This window comes from Triturus cristatus, chromosome 3_1 (genome assembly GCF_964204655.1).
Source record: "Triturus cristatus chromosome 3_1, aTriCri1.1, whole genome shotgun sequence".
NCBI lineage: Eukaryota > Metazoa > Chordata > Amphibia > Caudata > Salamandridae > Triturus > Triturus cristatus.
Window position 1 is genome coordinate 462033880 of NC_140583.1, and position 23720 is coordinate 462057599.

At 42.3% G+C, this 23720-nt stretch overlaps 1 protein-coding gene and 1 pseudogene across 2 annotated transcripts in view; one reads left to right on the forward strand and one right to left on the reverse strand.

Annotated features, from left to right (window-relative positions):
- TM6SF1 (transmembrane 6 superfamily member 1) overlaps nt 1-23720 on the forward strand; it is a 507967-nt gene that overhangs the window by 436920 nt on the left and 47327 nt on the right. For both annotated transcript variants that reach the window (XM_085644277.1, XM_085644276.1), the window contains one exon: nt 21822-21941. In XM_085644277.1, the coding sequence (XP_085500403.1) occupies nt 21822-21941 (120 nt within the window). The remainder of the gene's footprint in view (nt 1-21821; nt 21942-23720) is intronic.
- On the reverse strand, nt 14258-15548 carry LOC146860409 (keratin, type I cytoskeletal 19 pseudogene; annotated as a pseudogene).

Here is a 23720-nt window from a genome sequence, read left to right on the forward strand (position 1 = left end):
TGCATCTTTTGGTTTAGAACAATTCTGTTTCATTTGAGTGAATTCTCCATACGGGATACTCGTGATCAAGCTTGTTGGATGAAAGCTTGTCCCGTGGAGTATACTGTTCGTCGCTGTTTTTTTTACGAAATAATGTGGAGTGAATTTGATTTCCAACAATATAGATCTTTGTATCCAGAAAATCAATTTCCTTTTTACTTGAAGTACATGTGAAAGACAAGCCGATATCATTGTTACATAATTTCAAGTAATATTTATTGAAGCTCTGTAATGGTCCATTCCATATTATGAATAAATCGTCTATGTATCGGACCCATAGTATTATCCTATTCAGATCTTCTTGGTTTTCAGAGTTCCAGGCCATCATTTTTTCCCACCATCCCATGGTTATATTTGCATAGTTCGGCGAAAAAGATATGCCCATGGCAGTACCACATTGTTGTCTGTACAGTTGTTTGTTAAAAAGAAACACATTATTGGTCAAGCACATCTCGATCATTTGGAGTAACATTCTCGTATGTTGTAATTCTGGGATGTTTCTTTGTTTTAAGAAATATCCGCATGCTTCTAGTCCTACTTCATGTCTAATAGACGTGTAGAGGGCTACCACGTCGATGGTAATTAGAAGATATTCTTTACTCCAAGTGATTCCATCAAGAATTCGAAGAAAGTCTCCCGTATCTTGTATATATGAACTCATTGATTTTGCAATTGGTGCCAAAAAGCTGTCCACATATTGTGAGATATTCTCATACAACGAGTCACAGGATGAGACTATTGGCCTCCCTGGTGGATTAGTTAGCGTCTTGTGAATTTTGGGTAAGAAATATATTGTTGATATTACTGGGAAGTCGTTTATGAGAAACTTCAGTTCTTCTTCACTTAATAGATTTTTGCCATAACACAGTTGTAAAAACATATTCAATTCCGTTGTCATTTTGTTAATTGGGTTATTATCTATTTTGCAATAGTTGGTTGTGTCGTTCAGTTGGCGTAAAGCTTCATTAACATAATCTTTTGTGTCCATAAGAACAATGTTTCCCCCCTTGTCAGCGGGTTTGATAGTGAGTTTGTTATTTTCCACTAGATTTCTTATTGCTTCCATTTCCTTTCTCGTGAGATTTTCTCTTTTTTGTTTATCATTTCTCTTTTTTGGCATTTTTTCAAGCTCTTCTATGATGGCATCTGAAAAAAAATCGAATTTATTCCCCGGAGAGAGAGTCGGACAATATCTTGATTTTCTTTTTAGACCACTATCAACTCTTTTATCAGTATTCACATTGAGATGATCCATTAACTGTGTTTCTGATATTTCTCCACTGTTTTGATTATACATCAAATCAAACATGTTTTGAAGGTCCGGTATCTCCTCTATTGTCCATTCTAAAGTATTTTGTTCATTTGGTATCATTGTTTCTGTTGATTTTATTGCTGGCTTATTGGCATGTATTTTGGCTAATTTCAGTTTCCGGACGTATTTGTATAAATCGATCCTGACTTGAGTGTAATTGAAGTGACTTTCAGGACAAAAAGACAATCCTTTATTTAATAGCGATCTTTCATCTTTTGGAAGTTCATAGTGTGACAAATTTACAATTAGATTTTCTTCTTGCGATTTCTTAAAGAATAATGTCTTTTATCTTTTCGCTCTTCTTGTTTTTCTTGTTCTTGATTTTGCCCATTGTTCTTTATTCCTCTCCCTCGTCCTCGGTTCGACATTCTTCCGCGACCCCCTCCTCTGGTCAGTGTTTTGTCCAAATTCACGAGTCTCATCTCCTCTAAAAAATTCATTGGGGCCATTTCACTTGTGGCACTGGATAATTCTCCATCACTCACATCTGATTCAATGCTACTGGCAGGAGTTCCTATCTGTTGTTGAATTGGAAAATTCTTTTTTAGTGTGTCGAATCGTCTGGCAAAAGTTAGTATTCTGCCCTGGGCATAATCTTGTTCATCCCTTTTAAATTTTCGTTGTTTACGTTCTTCAATTTCGGTTTCATACTTCTCAAGTCTACCATCCATTTCTTTGCGTAGTTTCACAATATCTTCTTTATTGGATTGTTGTTTGATGAGATCCTCAATTTCCTCTATTTTATTTGTGCTCTCCACTACATCTGTTTTTGCATGTTTTATCAGTATACGCATCATGTTTAATGAGCACTGTAGATTGTTTTCTACCCATTCTTCTAATAATTCTGCCTTTGTTTCTGGATGTGTGGGCATTGTAAAGATACGTAGACCTCTTGGTATTCTTTTTACTTCTATATAATTTTCCAGGGCAATAATTTCCCAACTTTTATTTCCTTTTCCTTTTTTTACAGTTTTTCTGCTTCATTAAATAATTGTTTCAGAGTATTTGGTATTTTATTTTTATCACTAGCGGTGGCCACTTCAGTTTGTATTCCCTCTGGGTTCTTAAACATGATTGCAGCTTTACTCGCTCGTTTGGCTGCTCGCGCCTCCATTTTGTAATGCCCCAGATGATGTTTGCCTTTTTTCACCTCTGAATGCTGTCGAAATTAACCATGCAAGATTAACGAGCTTCCTCAGTTTCTACTCGCTGCCATCTTAACCGCCGTATTGTTTACGGAGCGGTTCTATTATTAGATGACACGCGAGCCGCTGCACTTCGCTACTATGTATCTAAATAGTTTACCACTCACCTCCCGGGAGACTCCCGATTCGGCGACGTCCTCCGACCCCGTCTATCGACGCTCAACCTGCGGTGATCTGCTTTTGGGCGAATTCTTTTCGTAGCGAAATGGGCGCCACCGGATCACTATTCCATTTGCCACAATGTGATCCAAAAAGAATCCTGCGCGCTCGTTCGCGGGTGCTCTGCGTAGGGGTCGGATCCAGACCCGAATTCATTAATTTTTCTCCAAGTAACGCGGCACTCAGAAACATGAGTCTTAGCTATTTTATTTTCAAAGCAGCACTCAGACCAACTCGTTTCAGCACTTCCTGGCTTTGTTCACGGTCAGTGAGCCCTCTTCTGTTTCTACCATTTATCCCATTTGTGCCGTCATGTGGCATTATGGGATTTGTAGTATTTGATTATATAACATATTTTACATATTTACAAGAGGATTTTTAGGCAACATGTTATTACATTTATAACAGTTATTGGCATAATTATTATTAGCGCTTGAAATTTTGCCACATTCATGATTATACAATTGATTAACCTAAAGATTTCTTATTGTAGTTGAGACCCTCAGTATTCAAGGGGAATTAATTCTCCAATTGATAACACACCAGGGGCCGCGTTTGCAGAGTGCTGCAGGGAGGGGGCGGGGTCTCCGTCGAGATGCCGACTTTTTTATTAATTTCATTTTTTTAGAAGGGGGGGTTGTGTGACCCCCCTTCTTTTACAATATTTGGGGCCTTGGGGCCTCTATTGGCCCGGGGACCCCATCCCCAGGGCTGTGCCTCCTTCTTTTTTTTTTTTTTTTTTTTTATATTTTATTGAAGGAGGGGGGCCATGTGGCTCCCCTCCTGGATCACTTCTGGCCCCGGGGAACCCATCCCCCGGGGCCTGGCCTCATGTTGGGGACTGTGGGGGGAGCCCCAATGCCCCCACGGTCCCGCCGGCTCCCTGCCTCCTGCGGGAGCCGGCATTGCTTTTGAGCAAGGGGAGCTGCTGACATGCAGCTCCCCTTGCTCAAAAACAATTCTGCTTTGCTGCCTTGAAGTGAGAGCAGGTTTTCCTGCTCTCGCTTCAAGGAAGCAAAGCAGAGTTTGCTATGGCAGGGCGGGAGCCGTGCTCCTAATCTGCCATGGCAAACAGCAGTGTCCCGGGAGTGGGCACCCTGGGACACTGCAGGAGCCGGCCCATTGAGGGCTCCTGGAGGGGGGCCTCGTGGCCCCCTCCCTCCATTTCAAAGCCCCATGCCCCCTGCATTCAATTTCATAAGCCCGGGGGAGGTGGCGGTCCCTGGGGCTGCGGGGGCTGCCACGGGCTTCCGCAAATAAATCAATGATTGCCCCCGGGACCTGGCCCACCCGGGGCCTTTTTGAAAACGAAGCGTGGGAGCCCGCGCTTCGTTTTAAAAAAAATTCTCGGCATGATTTGCGACGCCATCGCGAATTCTGGGACCCTCTGAGCAGGCCTAGGGGTCAGGGTGTTTCTGCCCTGCCCCCTTTTCTTCTTTTTCATGTTTTATTTTTTTGATATCTTGTGACTTCGTTACGGAGTCACAAGATGGCTGCCACCACTTCCTGGTTTGGAATGTTGACAGCCAATCAGAATTGAGCACATGCTCGGGAGGGGTCGTGAATCCTCCTTGGTGCTCACATATCGATATTTTTTCTTTTTTGAATTTATCAGGAACTACTGAACGGATTTACACCATACATTGTAGCATCTATTCACCTTTTGGAATAGTCATTAAATTTTATATGTAAACAACCAATGAAAAGCACTAATTTAATAATGATCCAAATTTCCAATTGTGACAACAGGACCCTTGAGTAAAATACCCCCAGCAGAAGAGTTGTGTGCTTTTTCTGAGTAATTCCTTTTTGTTTATATGGCCTTAATTACCGTAGTTCCATTGGTATACAGGGTGCCCCATGCTTTATTTTGATGAACATAGCAGCTATCTTGAAGGGAAATACATTTGGCTTGTAATAATCTTTCCAATTATTCACAAGAGATTCCAATATTCTATTACTTTCAAATGTTACCCAATTTAAATGTATACATAGTTTGCTTTACAAATGTTTTTCGTCCACCACATCTGCTGCACACTTTATTATAATTGTTTTCTTTTGTTTTCAGTAAGTCTTAGCTGTCATATCATGTTCAGCAGACTGCACTATTAGATGTCCATTATTTCTCTTGTTACAGGGATTCTGCACATATACAGAACTATGCGCAGGAATCCAGGACCTCAGTGTGTAGTGGTGTACAAAAATACCCACCTCGGTACCCAGATCCCCTATCCGACTAGCTATAGTGTCTCATTCGTTCTCCGTGCTACAGCGAAGCTATCAATGATTAGACATCCTAGAACATGTTGCTCTCTCCTCTCTCAGGATACGTGGGAACAAGAACACTCTTTCGTTCAAACTCTCGTACTTGTCAACAACATGAGTAAATAGAGTCGAAGTATAGTTTAAAATGTTTTTTTTAACAAACGTGCTCTATAATGCAGGACACGAGCCAATACTAGCAGCAAAATGCATAGGATCAAAAAAATCAGCATAGTTATAATGCCATATAGAACAAAAGGGAAAATCAGGTTATAATGATAGTGGCAACAGGACTATAGCACCTTGCCACCTTCTCCGTGCTAGAAGCTAGTTTATTATAATTATAGAAGACCTCCAGGCTTTGACAGGGGGACCCCATACCTCCGAGTTCTGATGCAGGAATTTACAGCTCCGGACAAGCCCAGCTCTTCTATCCTGGAAAGCGTTTTCTCCAAGTGTCTTAACATGCATGCACAGCAATATTAAAAGCACCAGATTTCCAGGGTTGCAGCTGTGTTCTATGTTATGGCTAGGTACGTGAGACTGACCAAAGCTATTCAACAGAGCTCATTGTGTTCAACTAAATGCATGAAATACAGACCGTTCTCATGTGAAAGCGCGCAAGCAAAATGTTTACTAGAAATGTGCCATGTAGTAGCGTGAGCAAAAACGGAAAAATGGCGTCCAACTCATGCCAACTTAGCAATGTCTGCAGGTGTGTCCTTATCCTCACTACACCCTCCCCTTGGTCAGTCCATGGGACAGTGGTCTTAGAGAGAACACACCTTTCAAAAATCTGAGCAAGAATCAAGAGCATTTGTATCAGTGATACCTTTGATTTCTGAGGAATATTCGGAAAGAGAAAGAAAGCGAGAAAAAAAAGTAGTTTGTGCCCCAAAAAGGCACACATAAAAATAAAAATAAATTAAAAAATCCAACATGGATACTGTGGCTGATTCACATCTAGCAGGGTGTACGAACAGTATGTTGCAATAGCCTCCAAGAGGAAGTCATTGTTCTTGGCAGAAAAAAGCATTGCCATCCAATTAACTAGAGTGAATGTACATATATGTTCTTCAATAACGGGCGCTTCCAGCACCATTAAAGGACAGCTTGCATGATACTCAATGTAACTAGGTTGTAGAAAATCATGTGCTGTTGCAACGATATCCCATTCAGCCAGAACTCCCAGCGCCGCTGCGCAGGCCATAATCCCAACACCAGAACATTCCTGCTCATGGGCCACTAAGGGACTCATTAGCAGTTTAAAATCAGATGGAGGAAAGGCCGTATTGGAGAGGCAAAGATCCAATGCCCATTCAAAAGGACAATCCAAGCAGTGGAAGACCGGTTGCATGCAAGTGAAGTAGGCAGCACAAAGAGACAATCCATAAGCCACGCTTAGTGTGGCCAAGGGCAGAGCACCATAGCATTCAAGCATACGGCTACGGAGTATCTGCAGCCGGAGTTCGCCATGCAGAGCCACAGGAAGTGCATCCATTGCGTAGCAGGCAAATCAACAGCAAGACACCAGCGGCTAAGGCAAGTAAGAAAGGCACGCTGCCGAAGACGCTGGAAAAAATAGAATGAATAAAAGCTGGTATCACACCAAATATAGCTTGGAAAGTGGTCACAAGGCCAGAGCCCACAACTTTAAAAAAAATGGGCAATGCCAGTAGTGTTAGAAGCATTGAAGAGTGTGAATTAACGCACCGAAGTGTAGTGGGAGGTCAGTATTAAGAAGGGATTGGACCTCTGTACGGGTGTTAGCCACGTGAAGGACGAATGTCTCACGGGCAGATGTGAGAGAAACTTCTTTTTGGGATAACGATGCTCTTATTCTGCTCAACTTGTTGAAGTCTGCCTTCAAGGTCAGAATGGAAGGCCAAATCGAGTTATCGAGTCTCCCATGTGGGGATGGAAATAGGACATTTTCACAGCAAACCACACGCTGAGAAACTGTTACTATGTAAGGGATGCCAGCTAACATGCTACAGCATTCTTCATTATTTAAAAGCAAATAACTACCATTAGCAAGCAGAGTGAAAGTCGGTGTTATACACAGCACAGGTATACCTTTCAAAACACATGCAAGATTCGGGGCCGTAAGGTTACACACGCGATGTAATTTGATGTTTTTACAGACAAGGGAATTACCTATTGTGTTTTCACATGATTCCCCTGTAAGGTATACTTCTTTGTCATCCCTAAGGCATCTGTATGTGAAAGGTAGTGACCAAACTTCGTGTAAAAACGCACTGCCCAATGGTTCATAGCGGCCTAGTGGATAGTGTTTCATGCATGAGGTAAATTTAAACAAGGAAAACGGGAGAGTTATCATTCCATGGATGAGCCAGACAGCTGAGTCTGTTTCCGCCATAGGGAATGCTAACGGGTCTAACCTTTCAATATGCAAAAGAGAATATGTAGCATCTTTCATGGACATAAACTGTTGTTTTGTTGTCAAGTTAAATGGCAAAAATAACGATGATGCGTTCAAGTAATCCCATGGAACTTTACTCATCTTCAGAATCTGTAAAGTCCATGCAAATTGCATAACTGAATGCAATTGATTCTGACCATGATACAGAACAGAAAAATCCTCATGCACGATGTCAACAACAGACGAAACAATATTGTCCAACGTGTAAATGCGGGAAGAAAGGGTGTTAATACTATTATCAACAACAGCAAGTACTTTTTCAAGATTAGCCTGATCAATTTCCAGATTTCATTGTAAGTTGCATATATAAATCTTTTTGATCTAGGACCCATGAGTCCCTTTATAAAATCTGTCAAATCTGTGTCACCAGATAATAACGGCAAATGTTGTTTAACAGAAGCTAGTGACGAGTGTTGTAACCAGGTTTGACAACGTTTCCCTACCGAATATGTGGTAACCGAATGTGTGTTTGAAAAGCGAGGATCAGGCCTATCCTGTGTGTAACCAGGAGCCCTGGCGAGGAAACAAAGTTGACAAGCATCTGAACTAGTCTGCCAAACCAACCATCCTAGGGGGTCCGGACTAGACAGATTAAAGGTGTCATTTTTAAAAAGTGATTGTAATTCATCCATGGAATAATTAGTAAAACTGCTCCTGTTCTCATAAGGAGCCAGAGCAGGGATAGCAGGGGCATTCATTTGTTTAGAAGTTGCCAAACCAAAACAGGTAGTTTGATAAATTGAGTAATTTAAAAATAAAATCTGTGTTGGGATGAGGCAGGCACGGTGTAACGCCTCTGTGCACTTGGCAAGTTGTATAACCCCAGACAGATTTAGGCTCAATTGTTGACTTCCACAGCTCATAGCCCCAACTGTTAAATCATCTATAAAGGATATAGAATATAATAATTTAGTATGGCTGAGCATCACCTTAGAATTAGAGGAAACATTTCATTTAAAATAGAACGAACAAGGGTTTGATGTGTCAAAATCTGTAAAATAAGTGGATTTTTTCAAAAATGTTTTAGAACTACCTCCCAAAGGAGCTTGGCAATGTTCCCATTGTGTATAATTAAAAATATTTCTAAATGTATTAGCTTTATGCTGATAATGATGACCATAGTGCTGGAAACAAAACAAATCAGAATAATATGAAGTATTTAAATACAAATCTTCAGCATCAAATCTGCAAACAAGGATTGCACGGCTTGTACGTCCCAATCATCAAATCTTATGTTATGTTTCACGACATCCCCCATTGAAACACGAAGTACATTTTGGACGTTAATTATCTCTGTAGTGCCATGGATTTGAAAATCTACAGCATCCCAAACAATGCCGTCGATAACTGGCCAGGCAGTGATGGTGACAAAAGTCTGGTCTCTTTTCATGATGTGTGAAGATGAGGGCAGAGCCAAAGTTCCATCAACCAGCTTAAGAGCAAAACGTTCAGGAAGATAGTGGTCATTAATGAGAAGAAAAAAGAAAGTCACAAAACCAATGATCATGAACAAAAAAATTACGATTAGCACCAACCAGATGTAAGTCCAAGGTGGAATCAAATAAGTTCGTTTAAACCAGGCAACAAAAATGCAAAATTTGGAAGGGACCTGTGATTCTGTGGAATGTGAGTCAAAGGAAGAACGTGATTCATTAATGGCCTCAGGTCACAAGCCAGGCAATGACACTGTATTGGGATATGCATATTCAGTTTCCTTATTATTTGTTGAAGCAGGCAGAAACAACAAGGGGTTGTTAACAGAATCCATCTCAATGGTGGTGTCATCCTGCGCTGTGTTAGAAGCGGTCAAACCTGGATCTCTAGATACTGTTGTTGTAGACACCGCTGGTGTGATGCTATTCAGGATCGGCCAGATGATGTAGCTTGACATTGTCAACTGAGATGTATCTGTTGTTTTTTTGACCGGGAAGTGGTGGTAAAATGACTGTACGAGTGCCCTGCACTCCAAGCACTGGGACCGGTGCTCGATAAGAGGGGCCAAACCCTTTCTTGTTCTCCACCTTCTCTTAGACCAGGTCTCCGATTTTTGGTAGCCAGCCGACAACCGGAATCTGCAGCGCAGCATCAGTGGGTGAGGGCAAGTGTTCCTTTGCAAGGCTGCCAGCACAATAATTATCTACGTCAAAGGATGCGGCAGACGCCACAATGTCTGGACCATCAAGGTCGGGCACAAACATTTTCATGCCGAAGAGCATTTCGTATGCTGTCCGCCCACCCAGAGATCTTCTAGGGAGATTTAGTGCACATTATACGCTATCCAAATGGGCGAACCAGTTCCTATGACCCTAGCTGTCAAGGATTGCTTTAAGTCACAGTTCATTCGTTCCACAACTAAATTGCCCTCAGGCCTGTATGGAGACAAAAATTTGACCTACACCCCCAAAGACCTCCTGGTATTCTTGTACGCCTTAGAGGCGAATGCGGAACCCTGGTCCGAATGGAAAGTGCCACATGCAAAAATTCCCACATAGACACGCAAATCCCTGATGACAGTTCAGGCGTCAGCACTGCGTTGTGGCCAAACCCATAGAAAGCGTGTGCACGAATCAACTGCAACTAAGATGAACATATAGCCAGTATCTGAAGAAAAAGGACTGCGGTGATCTAAATAAACACAACCAAAAGGTTTATTAGAAATGCATAGCTGTGTTTGTGGTGGGCTCGTTGCCGTAGACGGTTTGATCTACTGACAAATGTCACAAGAAAGCACGTAATTACGGGTTTGTTAATATAAGCCAAGCCACCAGTAACGCTGCTGCAAGATAGAAACAGTCGCAGACAGTCCAGCATGCGCCGAGGCCATTCCTTTGTGTGCGGCTATTATCAGTGCAGGCCTGCGGTCCACTTTGGGAATCAACCTGTCACCAATGTCTTTAATTCTCACATAAGGAACATTATCAGGACTTAAATGATAAGAGTATTTTGGAAGGGAAACCCTGTGGATAATTCTCACCCTTCTCAGTAGCAGCTATTGCTGCCAAAATTTCATTATCAATCTTATTCATGGATCTTGTAACTGCTGCAACTGAACATGTGGCTACAGCTGATTTGGCAGCTTCATCTGCCAAACTGTTGCCAAAGCATGTACTCCTACGCGCTGATGACCAAGAGTGTGAATTACTTGTGTGAGAGGCAGGCGGTCTTTAAGATCTGCGACTCGAACCCAAAGCATTTTATGTTTAATTGCGCTGCCCTTAGAATCACGACAGTCATTTTGAGACCAAAAGAATAAGTTGTCATTGAAAAACTGAACACAGTAATAAGAATCGCTTGCAATCAAAGTAGTCACTTTTGGATCTGCAAACTCCAAAGCCAGTACCAAAGCGCACAATTCGGCTAATTGTGCGGTACAGTCACGCTTGTGTATGGACAACATTTGACTTGAACTCTCCGTTCACTATGGCACCCGCCACTATAGCACAGGCCGCCGAGTAAGAATGTTTAGACCCGGTTGCTGGTTGCGCTGAACCGTCAGTGTAAATGACACATTGGTACTGCTCAAGTGGGCGCATCGACAGAGGAGGAGGATGAACAAATTCATACTGCAAAAACTCCTGCATCCGTAAAGAAGAGTCAAAAATAAAGGTGACATCTGGAGAGGTCAACGATGTGGCCTATTGTATCCAACGTGGATGCAAAGCTTTTGAGTTTGGTACACTGGCCTTTGTCACCGCCGCAAGTGCGGGACATGGTGTTACAACCAAAATCCGCTTCCCTTGCGCCAGTGCACGTTCCTTTAGGATCGCCATCTGTACTGCTTTTAAAACTTTTTCAACATTGGAAAACCTCAATTCTGCCGAAGTGTACAAATGTGACTTGTAAGCTATAAGCACTGTCTCCTTCATTAAACGTCAAGTATGTGAAACCCTCATGGCCTGGGACGATTCTTATCACCAGGTTAGTATGGTTATCACGAGTCAATAAGAATTTGGATTCAATAAGATCAGACTGCAAAGATTGCAGTATAGTGGAATGTTCCGGAAGCCAGCAGGATTTTGAAAAAGAGGGTTGTATCAAAGCATACAAGGGCTTGATACGCTGGGCATAATCAGGGATTTAAATCCTACCGAAATAAAAAAAAAACAGTAAAGACTGTAATTTTTTCAGTGTAGATGAAGGGCTCAAGCGTGCGCATTTCTCCAAGAAGTGAGCCGCTAAGCTTCTTCCTTCATTATTAAGCTCGTAGCCCAAAAACAACACTGTGTACTCTGCAATGGGTGATTCAGCAAAGTTAAACTTGTAACCGTGGTCCGCAAACAATACTATGATACAATCCAGGCGACAAAGATGCGCCCATAATTTGTCTGTCAGATAAATGTCGTCAACGTACGAGAAAGCGTCTTCGTCTATGCTGTCTAAGAGACAACACGGGCGGTGGAAACACCAGGGCTATTTTTGTAGCCCATAGCCAGACGCAATTTTATTTGTTGTTTTCCGCCCGCAGTGAAGGCGGTCCGTTGACTGCTTTCAGGTGATAGATTGTGCGTGTAAAAGACGTTGGAAATGTCAAGTGTCGTTTTATATTTTTTACGAACCAGACTGTCGACTAACGCTGAACTATGGGTATTCTGCACCGCACAAAGTCCAAAATTGTGAGCTCAAATGTCAGTAATCCAAAACCAAGCGGTACGACCCATCAGGTTTAGCTACTGTAAATAGAGGGTTAGTCATTGGTGACACATGTCTCAAGTACTCCCTGATACTCTAGTTGATCGAGAATATCGGCTACGGGAGCCTTAGCCTTCCGCCGGAGGGGATATTGGGGTTATGGCTGTGGCATAGACCGTATTGGTATCTCATGCGGGGGAGAATTTTTATCCCAGCCCACCTGATTTCGGTACACAGCAGGCGCAAGCACCAAAGCCCACTCTTCTGCAAAAGCCATAGCTTGCTCTTTGGATACGTTATGTGAAAATCTTGGGAGTATTACCTCCTCTCCACGGGGAGCGGCTAGAACAAAAGGTGGCGGCCAATCTTTTTCTGCCAAAAGTATGTCATACGATGAAGTTAGATTTTCCCAAAAAATCCCTTTTATTACACGTTGTATGTCACCTGCAATGAGAAGAACTATGTCATATAATCTGTCAAGGGGAGCCACTCGGGTATCAGCTGTCTCTACTGTGATTAAAGTTTCAGTTGCTGTCACCTGGACGCAGTGCTTGCCGCACTATGATAACTTCTGCTGCACTGTCTAGCAGCGTTACTGCCCATGTTAGGTTCCGGAGCCGGGTTCTCACTGCCTGTGGCATATCTCGCTGTTAAAGCGGCAACTTTCTTTTTCTGAAAAGGCGGACGCTGACGAGGAAAATCGTCCTGTTTCCCTTTGCCGTCAGCTAGGCGAGGCTGCTCGCGTCCTGGCGGGGCACCTCGACCTCTGCCGTGATCCTGGCGTTCCCTTCCACCGGCTTGTGAGCCCGATGTTGCCTGTGAAGAACGAGGAGAACGCTGATCAGGAACCTGAAAGCTGTCAGGAGACCTAATTCTCGCACGGTCGCGCAAATCATTTATTTTATTTATTTATTTAAAGAGTTTTATATAGCGCTGGCTAGACCCGGAGGTATCAGAGCGCTTTACATGAGGATCGTTGCGTTACAAGAGCATAGTAAGAACACAGGAAAAAGAACACAGTTAACAGTAGTTCGTTGGAGGGAGGGGGCGGAGGGAGACAAAAAGGGGAGACGAGGAGAACTATGCCTAATGTCTAGCTTGGTAGGTGATGGTCGAGGGGGTGAACCAGGGCCAATCTCTTCTATAGCTGTCTAGCAGCTCCACCGGGCATCAGCCATGTTGCTCAGGTTTCCACAGTAGGGAATAACAAAGATAGCAGATTTGGATGGTTACATTAGTTACAGTTGCATAATCAAACATAGGGGATCAGGACCCCAATAGAGGAAGGAGGGAAGTGAGGGGAGAAAAAAAGAACAGGGGGCAGGGAAGCAGATCAGTTCTGGTAGACCGGCAGTGTAAGAAAAGTGTCTTATGGAGGCCCAAAAGTTAGCAAAACACACAAGATGATGGACATTGGCAAAACATTCACCCCCAGTCACAGATCTGGGTTTAATCCATTGTTATTTTGCTCACCACGCCACCCCAGTTTAGACATGGCCATATGCAAATCAGTCTTGACCCTGTGCCTCATGGGAACAGTCCAGACCGAACTGCCAAGCCATGGCCCAAAAGTTAGAGCAAGTGGGACCAAAACCAGGTGGGGCCACATAGATACTCGGGCCAATGCCAATAAGCAAACACCACGCAGAGTCATCTCGGCATCTGATATGAGATTGTTTGAAAAATGGGTCCCAGGGGGGAAATCCATAAGATATAGAGTCCAGGCGACATAGTTAAGGGAGGTTGGAGGTAGAGGCAGCGATTAATGAGTCTTTCAGCAGCTCCGGTGCAGATCACCGATGATCTCATCACTCATCAAATACTCAGAGTATACTTAGATTGCTACATGTAAGTAGCAATCTGGATTGTGCATGACAGAAGCAGATACCTATGGAAGATGGCTAGCTGTTGCCTGGTGATGGATCCAGTCTGACGTTCAGAAGCAAAAGATGAACGGTAGTGTTTGACTCATGCCAGCTCTTCATTCTCTTCACTTCAATGGCCAATAAGCCAAAAATGATTAAACAGCAGGGCTGCATTATGCAGTGTTTGGCTCCCCCATCTCTAGACAGACAAGAAAGAAGAACTCTATGGGAAGGACCCATTTTAGAGGATCTCTGGTGTAGCTGGACTAGCCATAAGGTTTGGGATGGCTCTGTAAAGGACAACTGTTGTCTTCATCCAGTGATGTGCCCAGGATTTGCCAGCTTGGGTCCTTCAAGATCTCTTCATGTTTCCCTCAGAAGGCAGATTTGTGGACTTTCTCGTGGGATGCGACAACCTTCCCATCCATGGACACTTCAACGATTGTGCTGACTTGTCGGGTGGTTTGGAGCACATCTTTGGTAGCCCTGGACGAGAGCTGGGCATCCTCTCCCTCCAGCAGACGGCAGTAGGTGGCGATCTCCATTTCCAGGCGCGTCTTCACATCCATGAGGATCTTGTACTCTTGGCTTTGCCTTTCCATGTCGTTTCTGAGCTCGGCTAGCTGCGCTTCAACGTTGGAAACCATGCCCTCGGTCTCCGCAAGGGGGCCTTCCAGGGCCGATTTCATGCTTAGCTGGGTCTGTAGCTCTATCTCCAACCCCTGTAGGGTGCACCTTAAGTCTGTGATCTCGCTCTTGCAGAACTGTATCTGTTGACTGTGGGTGGCAACTTTACGATTAAGTTCCTCCGTCTTGCTGAAGAACCAGGCCTCGGCATCTCTGCTGTTCTTTTCCACCAGATCTTCGTATTGGGCTCTCATGTCAGATAGGATCTTGCCCAGGTCAGCACCTGGTGCCGTATCCATTTCCACGTTGACCTGCCCACCGACTTGGCCACGCAGGGCGTTCATCTCTTCCTCATGGTTCTTCTTAAGATAGGCCAGTTCCTCCTTCAGGCTTTCAATTTGGATTTCCAGGTCTAACCTGACAAGAGTCGACTCATCCAGGACCCGGAGTAGGCCATTGATGTCGACCTCCACACTGTTGCCAAGGGCCAGCTCACTCTCGTACTTACTCCTGAAGTCATCAGCTGCCAGCTTTGCATTGTCGATCTGCAGCAGGGTCTTGGCATTATACGTGGTGGCAGTGTGGATCTTGTTTCGCAGGTCTTCGATGGTCTTGTAGTAGTGGCTGTAGTCGCGGGAGGGCCAGGGGCCTTGCTTCTCATACCACTCGCGGATCTGGTGTTCCAGCTTAGTGTTGGCCAGCTCCAGGGAGCGGACCTTGTCCAGGTAGGAAGCCAGACGGTCATTCAGGTTTTGCATGGTGGCCTTCTCGCCACCGGACAGCAGACCATCTCCCACACCGTGGCCAATGCCAAACCTAGAGCCACCAAAGCCATAGCCGGCACCACTACCCATACTGCCTCCCACCTCAGAGGACACAAACCTAGCTGTGGACACGGAGATATTCCTACCTCCGCTGCCTCCGTGGATGCTTGATGGCCGGTAGCTGCCCCACGAGTAGACGGAGGATACCCTGCTGGAGGAGCCACTCTTCCCCTCAAGCTCCATCCCGGAGTCGGACGTGCGCTCAAAGTTCGGGAACCGGTGACGCTGCACGCGACCCCTGTGTCTGTTGTTGCTTCCCCTGTTTCTTATTTTTCCAATTTGTTTTAGTAAAAGTGGGACGGTCGTCTTTAGCAGACTGAGCCGTCTGTGTCTGCTGTTGTGCAGGTATTCTAGCGAAAGGCTTAACACCCAAACTATTGCGCCCAATTGTTCTATAAGCTACTGCAATACAATTTGGTAATTCGCGGGGTTTCTCCTCATCCCGAACAAGGCGCAAAGCATTAGACACTTGAAAGTTGACTGCATCTCCCTTGACATTCGCAAGGATCAGATCAGCAACTACGTCAAACACTCAGACCAACCTCATCCCTAACTCCACAGCCGCCTCCGGTCCGTGTTCATCCTGAACACGTTTAATCACGGAGGGAAGCACAGTCATAGATGGTGTCCCGAAACATTTCGCATACACTGCCACAAACACTTTACCCCAATTTTCACAATCAGTTACTTTGGGTATTAAGTCTTTCTGCAAACTAATAGTAAGAATCCTGTGTTTCTCCACAGGAGTTGTATTTGGAAATACTGCTTCCAGCTGGTCAAATTTCTCCGCAAGTCAATAAGTAAATCTTCCTTATTCTGTGGACGCTTGCACATAACAGAATTAACCATAACTGAACTAACAGTTAGTCCATCAGGTCCAGCTGGTTGTGCAGCAACCCCAGGTGCTCCCACCTGAAGATTGCGTGAGACGTATTGTACTTGAGCCCTGTGTACTTCAATCAAGAAGGTGTGTTAGACACGTAACTCATCTACAGTGCCACTAGATAACGTGGATGTGGTGTGTACCTGGCCAAAACTGGCCAAGGGGCCCCAGGAATCGACAAAGGGCCTGACCGGACCGGGGTCACGGTGTGTGATAGGGTGCCATTAAAGCAAATACGGTGTTGCCATGCTGAAATCGGAACCTCCAGAGTTGTATATGGCCGATACGCTATAGGGGTTGCAGTGGGAGAGTATGTATGGAACAAGTCATCATCTCCATCCTCTGCTGGTAACCTAACCCAAGAATAAAAAACCTCAAATGGGTGAGCCGGAGCAGCTCCTACCACAAAAATGAGTGAGACACCCCTGTTGGGCACTCCAAAAGTAGTCAAATGATGACAGAGCGCCCCGCGGCTATGTGCCGCAATATCCACTTTGCCATATCAAAGAAAAGAAGAACAACCTAAATGCATGGCAGCGCAATATGTAAGTAACTCAAAAAGAACTTTCAAAACCTTTTCATGAACCAAGCTTGAAGAAAAACTTATAAAAACATCAATATAGGTCGGCTATGCCGTCACAGCTGTACTACTAAAGCGTCTCGTAAGTAAGAACCAGATCAAATATTAGGTGCGTCATGTTGCAGGGATTCTGCACATATGCAGAACTATGCACAGGAAACCAGGACCTCAGTGTGTAGTGGTGTACCCAGATACCCACCTCGGTACCCAGATCTCCTATCCGACTAGCTATAGTGTCTCATTCGTTCTCCGTGCTACAGCGAAGCTACCAATGATTAGACATCCTAGAGCATGTTACTCCCTCCTCTCTCAGGATACGTGGGAACAAGAACACTCTTTCGTTCAAACTCTCGTACTTGTCCACAACATGAGTAAATAGAGTTGAAGTGTAGTTTAGAATGTTTATTTTAACTAACCTGCTCTATAATGCAGTACACGAGCCAATACTAGCAGCAAAATGCATAGGATCAAATAAATCAGCATAGTTACAATTATATATAGAACAAAATCATGTTATAATGATAGTGAAAACAGGACCATAGTGCCTTGCCACCCTCGCCATGCTAGAAGTTAGTTTATTATAATTATAGAAGACCTTCAGGATTTGTCAGGGGAACCCCATACCTCCGAGTTCAGATGCAGGAATTTGCAACTCTGGACAAGCCCAGCTCTTCTATACTGGAAAGCGTTTTCTCCAAGTGTCTTAACATGCATGCACAGCAATATTAAAAGCACCAGATTTCCAGGGTTGCAGCTGTGTTCTATGTTATGGCTAGGTACGTGAGACTGACCAAAGCAATTCAACAGAGCTCATTGTTTTTTTACCTTGAACACGCTCTGCAGACTAGGAGCAGAGTGTTCAACTAAATGCATGAAATACAGACCGTTCTGATGTGAAAGCGCGCAAGCAAAATGTTTACTAGAAATGTGCCATGTAGTAACGTGAGCAAAAGCGGCAAAATGGCGTCCAACTCATGCCAACTTAGCAATGTCTGCAGGTGTGTCCTTATCTTCACTACACTCTTTATAGGCTGTTACAGCATCACCAATACTATTCTTCTTCTTCTATCACTGCTTAAGGTTTCCTCTATTAAAAAGGTCAAGCAGCATCTCATGGCCAAAGGAGGAGAAAGAGTGCATGACTGTGATTCCCCTCTCACCTTCATATATCTTTTTTTAAGTTCTGTTTGCATAATATGCCCAACACTTACACCAATTTTACAAGTTCTAAGTCTCTCTTCTTTCGTAACCTGTGTGTCCTTCATTGTTCCCCACACATCTCAGTTTACTTTCTGCCAACATTTGTGAACCAAATGAATTCTGTTTAGCTCGTTGTTTGATGCACGTGCAATTGTAGATACCGAAACTTAACTGGAAAAAAATTGATAATTTCAAAATATGTTGGAAAAACCTTTTACGGACTTGGCATTACACAGGACATTTAGAGGCGATTACTATATGACAAGTACATTTCTGATTGTGAGCATCTGTAACGTGGATGAAGAACCCAAGCTCATATTGCGAAATTTCAAAGCACATTTACAGGAATTCAGGCACACATACAGTTTTCACATTAAAATGTTCTGATAATGAAATCACCAAATCGAAATGAAATGCTGCACACTTTCTTGTCTCATTTATTAAACTAAATGTGCACTGCACTATAGTGGTGAACAAATGGGGCATATAGTGCAAAAGGAAAAAATTTACTAAAATCTGGAAAACCTTTCTATTTAAAAATTAACAAAACTCTTTTTTCTCTACATACTTTACATATTTGCTAGATATGATACATTAATACTGTTATGAGTCCTCGTAAAAAGCAATAAGAGATAGTGGGCCAGATGTAGGTAAATGCATGTTTGCGATTCCTTAATAGTGATTTTTAGGGAATCGCTGTTAAGGAATCGCAAAATGCGATGTAGGTAGGAATCGCAATATTTTAATGCAATTCCTTAATATTCCTTAATTGTGAATCGCAAATTGCGATTCGCAATTAAGGAATACCTTCCCATTCATTCCTATGGGCCAAGAGGCCCATAGGAATGAATAGGAATTGCTCCCGCAATTTGCGAGTCACCAGAGGCACTCGCAAATTGCGGGCGCAATTTCAAGGGTGCCAGGGTTCCAAAAGGACAGCCTGTTGCACCCCTGAAATGTGCATGTGTGCACATGTGGCGCACATACATGACCTTGAGTGTTTTTTTTAAAGGAAATCGCTAATTACCATCAGCTTGAAGTTGGTGGTAATTAGCGATTCCTTAAAGCTAAAGTGCACTTTCTATTGTGCTACTTACATTGCACTTAAGGAATCGCAATTTGCGTTTTGGTGTTATAGGTGATAAAGCTGTGCTATTTTGGCCCAGTCAAAATGCTTTGTAGTGCATGTCTGGTTTTGAGAGTCAAAAAAAGAGCATTTAGAAAGGGTAATAACATATTTTAGTCACAATACAAATAATTTATTTGTGGCACCATTTTAAGTTTTGTAATTTTGGTGAGTTCTAAGGTGATTTCACCCTGGGAAAAATGCTGATATTTTGCTAGTATTTGATGAATCATATTTGATTTTCTCATTGAAATTACAATAAGTGCTCGAGGAGGTAAATGAAGCACACATTTTTCTATAAATTCATAAGAATCTTCCTCATGCATATGAGAGAAAAAAAGCATGACATGTTCAATAAAACATGTACATCCTGGAGCAGCATTCTGTCAGTTGATTCTGCAGTGTTGTGCCTACCTCTACCCATAGTCATCTAATGAGCAACTAGATTGCTAATTCTATATTGATGACAAATGTGATGCACACAACAATGGCACGTTGCTGTAGAATTGAAAGTATTTACTATGGAGGAGACTGCAGCAAATAAACAGAATGAGCGGTCTAATTGTGCTATGTAAATATGGTGAGTGCTCGAGAAATCTAAAATTAGGACACCCTTTCTAAAAATTCTAAAATACTTTTTTCATCCATGTGAGAAACAAACCTGGCAGGCATTGTGAAATATGTACTTCCAAAAGCAACAACAGCTAGACGGTTCCCAGTACTCTACTACAGCTTCACAACAGAGATCTAATGAAAAACTATAGTGCTAACATTCTACATTGATGATCGAGTAAGGCCCTCTTAGATGATATAAGCCTTTCCTATTGCACAGGCTGAATGAAATAAAAGAGCATTGAACTGTTATGAGATTAATCCAGGCCAGCTCCCTCATGAAAGATGCAAGGGTAAGGGTGGGTTTTTAGTCATTGATGAGCATAATGTATTTTTATAGGGCTAAACATAGTTAAACCTATGCCCAGGACCCACTTTTTACACATGTACTTCAAATCATCCAAGCTCTTTGTCAATTGCTACCTCCTTAATATTAAAATAGTAACATTTTAGTAGTCTGTGTTTTTAGTCATCCTTTTAAATGAATGAGATTAGAACTTATAGAGGCTCAGAGAGTTATTTCCAGACAAAATTCATATTTAAAATGAACAGATGTGCCTTCCTGTTGGTAGTAAGACTTTCTTCTACATCCTTTTATCAGAAGTTGCTTCTCCATAAAAATGCTTCTGAATAATTTTTATTGTTAAACATAAAGAAATGATAAAACACGTTTACTGTTTGTAGAAAATGTGTGTCTGTATTCTCACAAACAACTATATTCAAAGGTAATTAGTTAAAACATACTTTAAAATATGTAACATTGTACATCAGACAGAACAACGAGGCAAATATTTTAAAACACACAGAAACAAATCATAGACTACATAGTATTTACAGGATAGGAACACCTTACATTTATTATAAAAACACATGTAAAGGGATGTATTTGTGGACTTATTTTAGGACTTTGTAGCAGCTGTTATTGGAGCCATTTACATGTAAATGTTCACTCTTACGCTCAAGAAACTGAAAATATCTCAAACTGTCTCCCATAGAAGCATGTCTCCCTGTTCACGCACATTCTGTGAGAAAGGTGAACACACTAGCTCTTTTCCAGAACTCTGTGACCTAGGGGAAGAAGGGAAGAAGGTGTTGTGATAGCTGGAATAATACTGTAATAAGGTTTTCCTCAGGCACTGGCTCTGAATTTTCTGAATAGATTTGGACTGTCTAAGAGCACAATGCAGCATCCTCTTATTATACAGCTGTCTGGTTTATATGTAGATTGTGTCTGTGATTTGTGTTACAAAGAAGATAAATCTTTTAAGCTGCAATGTTTACTTAATGACTGAATACATATTATTAATTACTCTGTTTCGTTGGAATCCTTTAACCACACTAAAATAGCACATAGCCTATATATATCCTTTTGAGTCCTCTAAAAAGGCTCCTAATTTACGTAGGAGCTGAGATGGTAAGCCACAGAGATTTTCACAATTACATAATGAATTCTTTACAGTGTCTCCTCTGATACATCCTAGACATTACTAAAGGTGTCTGACAAACTGATAAATACCCCATACACTTGTGTACGCTGTACTTTCTTTGTTGTTGGGCCAGGTAGTGTCATCCTTAAATTAAAAAATAATACATCTCTTTCCTTAGGCATGCCTTACTTTTGCATCAACATAAAGTAAACATTTCTAATACCCATCAGCAAGGACTGTGTTTTAATGTACTATGACATTAATTTAAAGCTAATGCTTATTTTTAGCTGTGCATGATGTTTCAGTTGAACTTCTAATTGCTACCAGATAGCCTATTAAATGCAACCGAACTATTAATACTTAGCATTATTTATCCTGGTTTATGCAGGTCTATTAAGAATGTAATCGTTCACAACATAAATATTTGGTTAGGCAAATTATGTTGTTAAGAGATCACCATTGATGCCTTCATTCTCTTGTCTAACTTATAATGCAGGACGTTCAAAAACAAACAAGTCATTCTGGAGTCTGTACTTCTCTCTTTTTTTAATAACGTTGGTCTAGGGCTTTGGCTGGTTCATAGTATCTGGTAACCCGATAACAATGTGTTTTTCTGTCGTCAGAGCAGATGCTGGTGTATATGTTTTACTCTGTTCCCTATTACATCATTGCACTGTACGGACTGCTATTCCCAGGATGTTCTTGGATGCCGGATTTAACTCTTATACATGCTGGAGGCCTGGCTCAGGTATGCAAAAAATATTATCAAGAGTATGACCTTGAAATAATTATTTTATCCGGGCCATTTTGTAATGCACTGGTAATTAGGGAATTGCAAAAATAAACTCTACTGACCAACCCAGGTGAAAAGTGGCCCTATAGAGAACTAACCCTGCCAACCCAATACATACATATCCCCTACAGAGAACAAATACATATCAATCCAGTAGAAAGATGTTCCTTGGAAGGACCTAATCCCCACCAGTCAAGCATAAAGTTGTCTCCCTACAGAGACCTACGTTCTCCCAACCCAATAGAAACATATCTCCTGCAGGGAACTAACCCTACTAATGTAAGAACAAAGTGTTGCCTGGAGAGCAAACACTCTCAAAACTCCAGAAAAATACTCGTAGCCCTACCCACCTCCAATTAATCTGAACAGGTTTCCCTAGAGAACCCTAACCATCACCTATTCAGGAGCCATTACCCCCCATCAATCGAGGAGATGGGTGTCTCATATGGAGCCCTAAACCCAACCAATCCAGGAAAAGGGTGTCCTCTAGAAAGGTCTATCCACTCCCAATCCTGGTGAGTGGTGTCTTAACCCTAACAAATCGAGGAGAACAGTGCCTTCTACAGAGCCCTAATATTTGCCAACTCAGTACAGATGTGTTCCCCACAGACACCTAATTCCTACTAGAGACCTCTTACACCTACTAGTCTAGAAGAATGGTATCTTGTACAGAATCCTAATCTAACTCAACCCAAGAGAAAAGTGACTTCTAGCGAGCCTTAAAGCTCACTAATCTACAGGAACAGTGTCCCATAGACAGCCGTAACATCGGCCAAACAAGTAGAAAGGTGTCCCCATGTAACTACAACCCCCACCTATTCAAGAAAATAGTATGCATACAGAGCCCCCATTTTTGTCAATCCAGAAGAAAAGTGTCTCCTAGAGAGCCCTAACCCCCACCATTCAAAAATGAGGAAACATGTTAATCGGAAATAATTTTATGAGCAAATATTTTCTTTGTGGTATTTTTCCTCAAGGTAACCTGTCAAACATGGCACCAACATATTCTGGTAACAACTCACTTGAGGACAACTTCAACGGCAGTTACCGTTTATCATTTATACCCAAAGTTTAGAGAGAGTTTTTGAACTGGCCCTGTGTGGAAATCAGTCATTAAATGAAAATGTAAACTATAAATAAAACAATATATTTTTAGAAAACAAAATGAAGAATTAAGAAGTGTAGGATGATAATTCTTAAAGGTTAACTGAATAAAGAATTGGGGTTTTATTAAAGACAAGGAGGCTAGCATTATGCATTAACCTTTATTCACTCCTTCTGAGCAGAAACACTTAAAAGAACCAAAACAAAAGCACATCGCAATCAATTAGATGCTCTAGTCCCATAGAAAATCGTTGTCTTCCATGTTCTTCCTCTTTTGTTTGTCTCTTCTATATTATTCCTTTTTCTCTTATTGATCTCCCCATTCTTCTCTAAATTATCTATCAAAAAGTAAATTCACATTTACCATCTTTCCTTTAATATTAACTTTTAGCAAAGTTTAGCAAAATGTACATCCTCTTCTGTATTATAATTATTACTATGTCTCTATTAAGAAGAGAAAACATTCTCTATTAGCCCCCTACACAATACCTTTCACTACTTCATTGGGAAGGTAGGGCAGGATAATACTGCCTCCTTGTCTTTAATAAGATCATGATTATTTATTCCGTTAACCTTTAAGAATCGCCGATTTAAGTCAAGACAGTAGGCCAGGGGTCTTCAAACTGTGGG